At 36.9% G+C, this 9,542-nt stretch overlaps 1 protein-coding gene across 2 annotated transcripts; it reads right to left on the bottom strand.

The window, feature by feature from the left end:
* Positions 1 to 4,198: 4,198 nt before the first annotated feature.
* On the bottom strand, positions 4,199 to 9,140 carry LOC131534281 (protein FAM104A). Of its 2 annotated transcripts, none has more exons than XM_058767089.1 (4): positions 8,992 to 9,133; positions 8,593 to 8,722; positions 8,019 to 8,130; positions 4,199 to 6,893 (listed from the first exon to the last, which is right to left on the bottom strand). In XM_058767089.1, exons 2-4 carry the CDS (start codon positions 8,670 to 8,672, stop codon positions 6,654 to 6,656), a joined length of 432 nt encoding a protein of 143 aa, XP_058623072.1. In that variant the 5' UTR covers positions 8,673 to 8,722; positions 8,992 to 9,133; the 3' UTR covers positions 4,199 to 6,653. The 2 variants fall into 2 exon arrangements, with proteins under 2 accessions (XP_058623072.1, XP_058623062.1); XM_058767079.1 differs by having other exon boundaries at positions 4,200 to 6,893; positions 8,593 to 8,727; positions 8,992 to 9,140.
* Positions 9,141 to 9,542: the final 402 nt, after the last annotated feature.

Genomic DNA, 9,542 nt, shown 5'->3' with positions numbered 1-9,542 from the left:
ACACCTATCTATCTAAAACAGTAACAAAAGAAAAAAGCTGACCCACCACCACTCACAACCCTGTAAGTCAGCCAAAACAGACAACAACAGACATGTAAAAACAACCATGTGTTTCTAGAGAAATACAGCACACAAATCACTTCAGCAAGCCCGTCACTCAAAACCCAGCCAGGAAAACAGGCTGCCATTGCTTTTGTTCTTCCACTACCACTACTCTCGCTTCAAGCGATACCATAGAAGAACCATTTTGGTTCCACAAAGAACCATTCAGTCAAAGGTTCTTTAAAGAACCATCTCTTGCTTACGTTTTTATAATCTGAAGAACCTTATTCGCCACAAAGAACCTTTTGTGAAACAGAAAGGTTCTTCAGATGTTAAAGGTTCTTTATGGAACCATTTAGACAAAAAGGTTCTTCTGTGGCATCGTGAAGCACCTTTATTTTTAAGAGTGTAACATGAAACTAATTTAGGTTTCTCAACATGATGGCACTCCTAAAGAAATAGTTTATGCAAAACTGAAATGTCTGTCATTTACTCACCCTCATGTTGTCCCAAACCTGTAGGACTTCCTTTTGTAGAGCACCAAAAAGAAACACCATAAAAGTGCTACATTCAAAGTCTTCTAAAGCCACGCAATAGCTTTGTGTGAAGACCAGGCTGAAATTAAAGTTATTATTCACTGATTTGATCCACATTTTCATTTATTCAAATATAAGGTAAGTCAGTGATGGCGGAATCCATTGGTTCAAACTTTAAAATTCTTCAAAACATCTCCTACAGTGTTCAACGGAAGAAAGAAAGTCAGATGAGTCGTCAGGACAAGCACATTCACAAAATGTTGAACTCTTTCTTTTAGGCAGGTTTGCTGGACCAGGGTTTCATGTGTAGCAGTTATCTGATTAAATAGAAGGCACGTTGTCAATGCAACACATTGTGTGAAATTGAATAGGACATATATTAAACACAGACCCTGAGACAGGCACAGTGTGGCAGCTATACAGAGAAAGTCTATTAAGACTGAATCCAGCATTTTCTTTATCTAACGTAACTACAGAGGAGACATTGAGGCAGTCTAACAGCTGTGTTTGGCCTTGTTCAGTACCCGCTCTTCTTTCTGTCTCCCCAAAGTGTTCACCATCCGTGAGACTTCATGCTGGAGATGGGCGGATGACCCCGTCTTTCAACAACAGGGGGGTTTAAGGGTTGTTTTTGGAGAGGGTTATAAAAGACGAGATGAGATGAGGAGAATACTAGAAAGAGTCTTTCAGAGTCTTAAAATTACAGTCAACTTTACATTTTATAGTGTTAAAAAATAAGAAAGCTACATATTGACTTTTATCACTTGACTTTTTATGATCAATGCACATACAGTATGTGGAGTGCATCAAATATGGTAAACACAGCTAGAAACCACATTGGTTTTTACACATCATGCATTTGACATTTAAACTTTGTGCGTGTTTATCATATTTGATGTACTCGATGTGTGTCCATCATTGAAAAATATCATCATTTGTGTTTCAAAGATGAACAAAAGTCTTATACTATACAAAAATTAACCATGGTTTTACTACAAATAAAACCAAAAAGCATGGTTACTATATGGTTAAACCATGGTAAACACAAATTAACCATGGTTTTGAATCATTAACTATAGTTTAACCATGGTAATTGTAGTAAAATTGTGGTTATACAATACGCCAAAAAAACTTTGTTATAGTACAATACTATATGGTACTGTAGAAATCCAAAATGATTAAATGAAATGTTTCCCTTTCTTTGTGTTTTCAGCTGCTTTCTTCGTTTAGCAAGCTAACAACTAGCTTTGCATGTTAATAACTGGTTAAGAGAACTCTCTGATTAGCTATCACAATAAAATGCTTGATTTTTATATTCTAAATACATCACATTATCACGTTTTTTTGGTTAAAATTTTAAAAAATGCTTAATTTCAAATGATTTGTATGTCTAATGTGTTTCAACGCTATCCTGTGGAGGGTTAATATAACCTCCATCTAGCTGATGCAAGGTATGCATATGATTTCTATGAGAAGCCCTAAACAGTTCCCAGAAGTGTTCATAGATATGGGAATATAGTTATCCCAGGTAGAACATCCAGCCATTAATGTGTCCATCTAACAGTAGACTGCATTTGCACCTCTCTCCCCTGCGGTTTCCCAGGGTATTCCTCTCTTCTCTGTATGGAGTCCTACGAAGGTAATAAGGCTTTAATGACAGGAGTGGCCAGTCATTAGCTGGAGTGTTGGGGATGGAGGAGGCCGTGGAGAGCTTTTTTCCACTGATGGAGCAGATGTTAGTGTTGGCTCATGAATGAAGACCAGCAGCTCTTGTGCCAGCTTCACACCAGGCCCGAGCCATCCAACAGCTACCTAAATAGCCCGCTCTGGCACGGAGTGAAGAAAAGTGCCAAAGCTGTGCGGACAGTCAGTCTGGGACTCACTCAGCGTCCTTTCAGAGCTGTGAGAATCCGGTTTCACATACTGGCCTGTATACCGTGAATTGAGAAGTAAGGGTCTTTTACTAGAGCTAAACTTTTAAATGTGCTCTGTGTATGGAGAATGCATTCTATGAAATGTCTATATATGGCGTGACTGAATGGGAGGACTGGAAAAGTATCAGGGATTTGTGATATCAGCAAAAACTGAAAGTTGTTTCAGAGGTGTGGTTTTTGAAATAGCATGCACTGATGTATGTAAGAGCAGAAATGTTTATTAAGAAAGTAAATCACAGATAGAATCACATATTGATTTGAATATGCACGCAGGCCTTATAAACTGCTATAGTCGTATATTCTGGCTGCAGTCTCTCACTTCAGGAGCGGGACAAGGACCAAAAGGCCTTGAGTGTAACCCAGATTTTAATGGTGGATGGTAAAAATAAAACAACGTATGTGCACCAGACACCAGAACAAGGACAGCTGATTTAACTCTCTCCTTCCTCGCTGCGCTACACACTTTACCATGACACATGCGAGAGTCAACTTGTGGTATTAGTACTTGTAGTTAATGTGTTCATCATATATGCTTTTTAGTGTTTTGTTTAATATTACAAATAAAGCAGCTGTTTTTAAAACAGTTTTTGACTTGAAATGACAGAATTTCACTTGCACAATGAATTTGAAGTATTCTGCTGCCATCTGCTGGAATGTATTGTGATGCTTTTAGAAGGGCATGGCAGTAATTGTGATAAAACACTTGATTCAATACCATTTAAGTTTTAGCTAAAGTAGAATTGAACAAAGAGAAGAAATTGTTGAATAAAGTCGTGATTTTTGTTTTCTTTGCACACACAAAGTATTCTCGTAGCTTCGTAAAATTATGGTTGATCCACTGATGTCACATGGACTGTTTTTCCACCTTCAGGATCTGGGAACGTTTCAGTTGTGTTGCTGTCTATGGAGGGTCAGAAAGCTCTTGGATTTCACCAAAAATATCTCATTTGTGTTCAGAAGATGAACGAAGGTCTTATAGGTTTGGAACAACTTGAGGGTGAGTAATTAATGACAGAATTTTCATTTTTTTGGTGAACTATGGCTATGTTAAATTATAATTAATTATGTTCAATTATAAATTATAGTGGAGTACGAGGCAATGAATTCATTAACCTACTGTATATCACTGCAGTCGTGTGTCTATTATATAAGACTCAATATCACAAATTTCACATTTCAGAACTATAATCTTCTGAGTGAATATGGTCCATTGAAATCTATATTCAGCTTTTTATATGGACCTTTATGGGTTGTCTAAATCAGTTAGCAGGGAATTCAGGGAATGTCAATTTTACTTTCGTTTTTTCATTGTAAATTTATATCTTGACTTCTTTTTCACTTCTCAAAACTTCAAAAAAATACTGTATTTTACTATAAAATTATGTTAAATATAAGGTTAGATCTATTATTCACTGTAAAGGAACCAATTCTTTTACCATTAAAATCGCAATCACAATTACAAAATCACATTTTTTTTACAGTGTGGGTTTAATCATAGTTTATCTGGGTGATACAGAAGCTCTGTAAACTCTATGACTTGAAATGACATTATGAGAAAGATTCATTTGGTTTGTTCACAACTGCATCTCTTCTAAATTCTTTAAAACATCCCCTAGACTCGAATCACTGCTAGAGATTTTGAGACGGGCTATTAAGCATCGACATAAAACACCCTTCAAAATAAATAGCAAACATATAACATAAATGTTTAGAACACTGCAGCAACAACCTACTGGAGCTGAACTCTGGCTTTGAGGCTGTACGTTTTTTTACAGGCAACAATACTTCAGTTTTTGGCAGAAGTCTAGTCAGTATTGAATATCAAGTACAGGAGAATATATTCTAAATCAAGGCTGTTTCTTATTCTACAGAGGACTGATAAACTGATCCAGGGTCATTTTGGAGACATCTATCATGCTCGTGCAGTGAAGGAAGGCCTGTGCTTTCTGCAGGAGCTCTAATGAGGACGCAGAGACGGGGAGCCGTGCTTACCAGAGGCAAATTAATATATGTAATCTGTTATGCAGCGCAATGTGACAAGACAAGGACACGTAGTGCTCTAATTAAAGTGACCTTTTCCCACAACTCCTTGAAGCACAGGTCATCTCTCATTAATGCCTGGTCTGGCACTGAGTTGTAATTCACGACATATCCAGAAAAAGGACGATTTTTTTTTCCCCTTGCCTCTGCCATTTATTACATGCATGTGCTAATGCAGGAATATATAGTAGGAGAATGTAGCAGAGCAGCCATGCATAACAGGGCGCAACAGTGACTGCCTACTTTTCCAATGATTTCATACATAAAAAAAAAAAAATAGACTCTGTACTTGAGTTTTTTTTTGTTTTTTTTCATAAGAAAATTCCATGAAGCATTGCAAGTGGCAATCAAATCAGAAATGACAGTACAATGCAAAACTATAAGACAGAGATTATAAAACCATATATTCCGGGATTGTAGTATAATAAGCAATATTTAAGATGAGTATAGGAGACTCAGTTAAGTAATTCTCAATGCTTAAGCTAGTTGAGCGAAATAGAGCACTCCAGTGATAACACATTTTGTAGGCTAATCCAGAAGTTAGCATCATGTGGGTTTACCTCGACAAGAAGCCAATAGGATATTTCCATTGCCTTTTGGATTAAATGCCCGAAAATAAGCTCTGGTTTATGTTTCTTAAACATTTTGTTAAAGATAATCTAAACTTTTGAAATCTGACAATACAATACATCTCCAAAAGCATTATGATTTGAATATCATATATAGATATACAAACTGGCTTCTCTTCCCCTTTCAATGAATATGAATGAATGAGTGTTAAATGACCAATTCGACATCTTGTATATATGACCTGATCATTTCTATGTTCAAAATAATAAGGTTTGTTATATAGATGCATTAATTCTATTTTATTTGCTTGTACAGATTCACTATGGGTTCAGATGCTGGAACTTTAAAAAGCTAAAGTTAATCTATGCACGCTGTAAGGTTTGAGCTAAAATGAACTAACAACTGTCCTTTTCAGGACAAGAAAAAAAAATATCACAAGGCTAATCCTGATGTATTTTATATTGTAGAATACCACTTGAAAATATCCTGAACTTGTGTTAACCACAGACCTTATTTCAGGCATTAAAGCAGAAACCCATTCAAAAAAACAATTGACTTCAGGATGATGAAACTGTAAGTGCAAAAACGCTAACTAAACTTTTTAGGTTTTAGGACTCGTTCCTGAAGAATGAGACAGTGACTTCTCTAAATGGTATATCTCAGTTCATGAGTACTGGTAGTGTAGCATTTAATTGAGAATTTGGTAATTAAAGACTTTTTTCTTTTGAAAACACGGCCATAGAACCACAGAATTTCACAGGATTTTACACACACAAAAATCACACAAGTTTGCTTAAGAACATCCATCTTTATTTAGAAATGTAGATGATCTGAATGTAAAATGCAATGTACATCTTTCAATACAAAAAGGTATAGTAAAATAAACAACAATCTTTAAAATGCAGTATTCGAACAGCACACAAGAAAACCTCCGCAGGGTCTCGAAGGCCTGATGCCTGGATGAGCAACCAGCTTCAGTGATGGTTGGGAGGCAAGAGATCCGGCAGAACCTCTGAGCCACTGTTTCAAGATTATAAAGAAATTCCCCAGATCTACCCATCAGCGCAGTCTTTGATATTAAATCGACTGGCTTCCTTATGCATTAGTTACAGCACTGCAATGGAGTTCACTAATCAGAGGTGCATTGGAATATTTTGGCATGTTTATGCCTCCCATCTAAATGTGCTCAGCTGAATTGCTATATGGTCCACATCAATATCTGATCAACATAAATCCCCACTAAACTGCATCTTAATTCTCAATACAGCTGTTTTCAGAAGAAAAAAGTACACAGTGTGAAAGTCACAAAAGTTTGCATCATAGTCAAGCCGTTATTGCTTACAATGAACACTTTTGTGCTCTAGTTAGTCAAAAGAGCTTACAGTACCAGGGCATGTTTTCCATCCAATAAAATACCAACATAACATTAACTCTAGCAGAGATATCTAGAAAGTAGGAGCAGGTTTGAATGAGGATGGAGATGAAGAAGTTTTACCCTGTCTTCTAGGGGACGCTACGGGGTCCCTGAAAGTCACCTGTGCTTGGACTGAGCTCGGCTCTGTAAGCTGTGGAAATGGGCTTCCCTCAGGACACGGTTGATGTGCTGGTAGGACAGCAGGTCCAAGGGGTCCGACTGCTTAGAGGCACTGTGGGGACTGCAGGGGCCGGGGCCGCCGTGGGGCCCGATAACGTCCACTCCGTAATGGCTACTGCTGCTGCTCCCTGCGGCGTGATCCGGACTGCTGATCCAACTGCTCTCGCTACTGGAAGACTGCAGAGAACCGTAAGATTGGGTTAGCAACACAAACTTCAATGATCAGATTATCAGTGAGCGGGGACTCATAAAACACCTGTGAAGAAATGTGTAACAAACTATTTAGATCAGACTGAAATGTTCAGTGATCTTGTTAAAAATAAACTTAGTTTGTTTCTAACATTAGGATCTTTCTGAAAATTTTCTGTCAGCCAAACCCTTAGTAAAATATTTACTTGAAGTACCCCTGAGAGAAGCTAATATTTAATAATTTATTGACACTTTCAAAAGTTTGCGGTTCTTTGTTTTAAATTCCAATTGTACAGTAAAATGAAAAAGGATTTGAAAATTATAATGATACATTTATTTTACGTTATAATACTATATTTATAAGTTATAATACTAATATTTATGTCTTCAATGTTGCAACCCTCAAGCTTTTATTATTTCAAATCCTTGCGTATTATTTTGGTGCAGTACTGGTGAAACTCTGAATAACATGGAAGCCCGTTTTCGCCACTGAATATAAAAAACAAAAAAGGTAATTGCGACTTTTTATCCCACAATTCTGACTTTTTTTTCTCCAAATTGTGTGATATTAACTCACAATTGCGAGTTATAAAGTCAGATTTGCGAGATATAAACTTGCAATTCTGAGAACATAAGTCTTTTTTTCTCCTCAGAACTGGACTTTATAACACGCAATTGCGAATTTATCTCTCGCAATCGCAAGAAAAAGGTCAGAATTGCGACTTTATATCTCATAATTCTGACTTTATTTCTCGCAATTGTGAGTTTATATCTCATAATTCTGAGAAAAAAAGGTCAGAATCGCGAGTGTATATGACGCAAAATGATTTGAATGTGGGGGGAAAAAATGAACCTAGCGCACAATGAGTTTCCAAATGCATGTGAAACTTGAATTAATTAATAATTAACTTTTCATCAACTCAGAAACCCTGTTTTCAAAGAATGTGCAGAGATGCAGGTGCTACACAAAGCCAGAAACAGCTTTTAAAGACTTTGTCCCATTTTTACGACTACCTCATCATGACTGGCTAAATACTTCCAAAGACAGCAATAAGACAAAACATTCAGTTGGGTGCAGTTAAATGACAAGAAGGGTAGTGATGCATTTCCTACCTCAGACTCCCATGATTCTCTACCCGTCTCAGAGCTCTGGAGGGCTGAACTCAGTCGTTTGGCCTGAGGCATCTGAGCAACTTCGTCATCACCCTCAGCGCGCTGACGTTTCCTTTACAGCGTCATTACAGGTTAAAGTTTATCAACATAATACTAAAGCAGCATCTAAACACTGATGACACACATTAATACCTTAATCATTGTGTTGTATCATGTTTGTATATTTCACATGGTATTATGTATACGGTATTATATTTGTTGCTACAATGCTACAGTCTAGCCCTTACAAAAATTAACAATGGTTTGACTACAAATACCCCCCACCCCCAAAAAACATGGTAGAAACACTAACCATAGTTTAACCATGGTATTTGTAGTAAAACTGTGGTTATACAAATGGTAGTCAATACGCCAAAAAACAATAGTTTCTACAGTTTTACTATAATAAAACCATAGTTAATTTTCTTAAGGGCTAGCCCATTCTGTCTGTAAACCAAAAATTGCCCCTCTGTGATTAATAAAACCATGTCGTTTTATTTTAATGAAGGAATTCATCAGAAGTCTGTAGACTCACCTGTTTTCTGTAAGCATGTCTGCGGATCCCACAGCAGATGATAATGGTCTTGAATGTTTGAGTGTTTTATTGAGCAGCATTCGCTCCAGGATCAGCTGTGTTACTCTGATCAACAGCCTGCTGTGTCATGCTACACTGAACACAGCATAACACATTTAGACACTAAATACTCTCATCCCTGTCCAACTGAAAGCGAGTTTATGAATTGCTAATGAGAAAATTATAAATCAAAATAAGTGAAAATCGTATTTAGTTGATTCTACAGTAATAAACGTGTCAAACTCTAACTCCCCCGGCTAGTCTCTATCATAGCCGGGTGTGCTAACTGACACTTCACTAGCTGTAAATTCAAGCGTTCCGTTCTAGTAACTTAACGCTGTATTCCTCTTCCAGACTTACTTTTATGAACGTAGCAGATATAATAACGTTCTCTGTAAATATAAACCGGTTATTCGTTAATTTGATGAGCCTGTGGGACACCAAACAAACACCGCGGTTGCTGTTATTTACATGCCAGAGCGCATGCGCGGAGATCAGACTGTAAACACGAGGGCGGCACGGGATTGGCTGATCGTGCGAGGACGTCACGTCCGATACCCACAGCGCTTCTGCTCATCAAGAAAATATATTTTACTTTTATCTGGTTCGTCGACGGGCTGCTGCTAAACCGTTATTTATTTATTTAGCTGCTTCTTTAATTTATTGAAAAATATGCACATGGATAAAACAAGTATACAGAAACATAACAATGTGTTAAGGGAAGCTAGATAGGTTACTATTACACAAAGACATGAAAAGAAATGCATGCTTGTACAGTCTGGTTTTTATTTATTTATTTGTTTGTTTATTTATTTGGACATAATTCATTACTTATTTTTTAAACGCTAAAAAGTATGGTTTCTTTTTATGTACATGGAATTTAGTCATTAAAATTAGTCAAATTAAACAAA

The sequence above is a fragment of the Onychostoma macrolepis genome, chromosome 03, assembly GCF_012432095.1.
Source record: "Onychostoma macrolepis isolate SWU-2019 chromosome 03, ASM1243209v1, whole genome shotgun sequence".
In the NCBI taxonomy this organism is placed as follows: Eukaryota; Metazoa; Chordata; class Actinopteri; order Cypriniformes; family Cyprinidae; genus Onychostoma; species Onychostoma macrolepis.
The sequence above is the reverse complement of the archived record's forward strand: the minus strand, read 5'-3'. Positions and strand labels throughout refer to the sequence as shown.

Excerpts from the sequence above, each read along its gene's own strand:
- LOC131534281 (XM_058767079.1), bottom strand. The coding sequence starts at position 8,672 with ATGCTGCTCAATAAAACACTCAAACATTCAAGACCATTATCATCTGCT. Across the intron at positions 8,131-8,592 it reads GACATGCTTACAGAAAACAG|GAAACGTCAGCGCGCTGAGG; the intron begins GTGAGTCTACAG and ends GACGCTGTAAAG. Across the intron at positions 6,894-8,018 it reads GAGAATCATGGGAGTCTGAG|TCTTCCAGTAGCGAGAGCAG; the intron begins GTAGGAAATGCA and ends GGTTCTCTGCAG.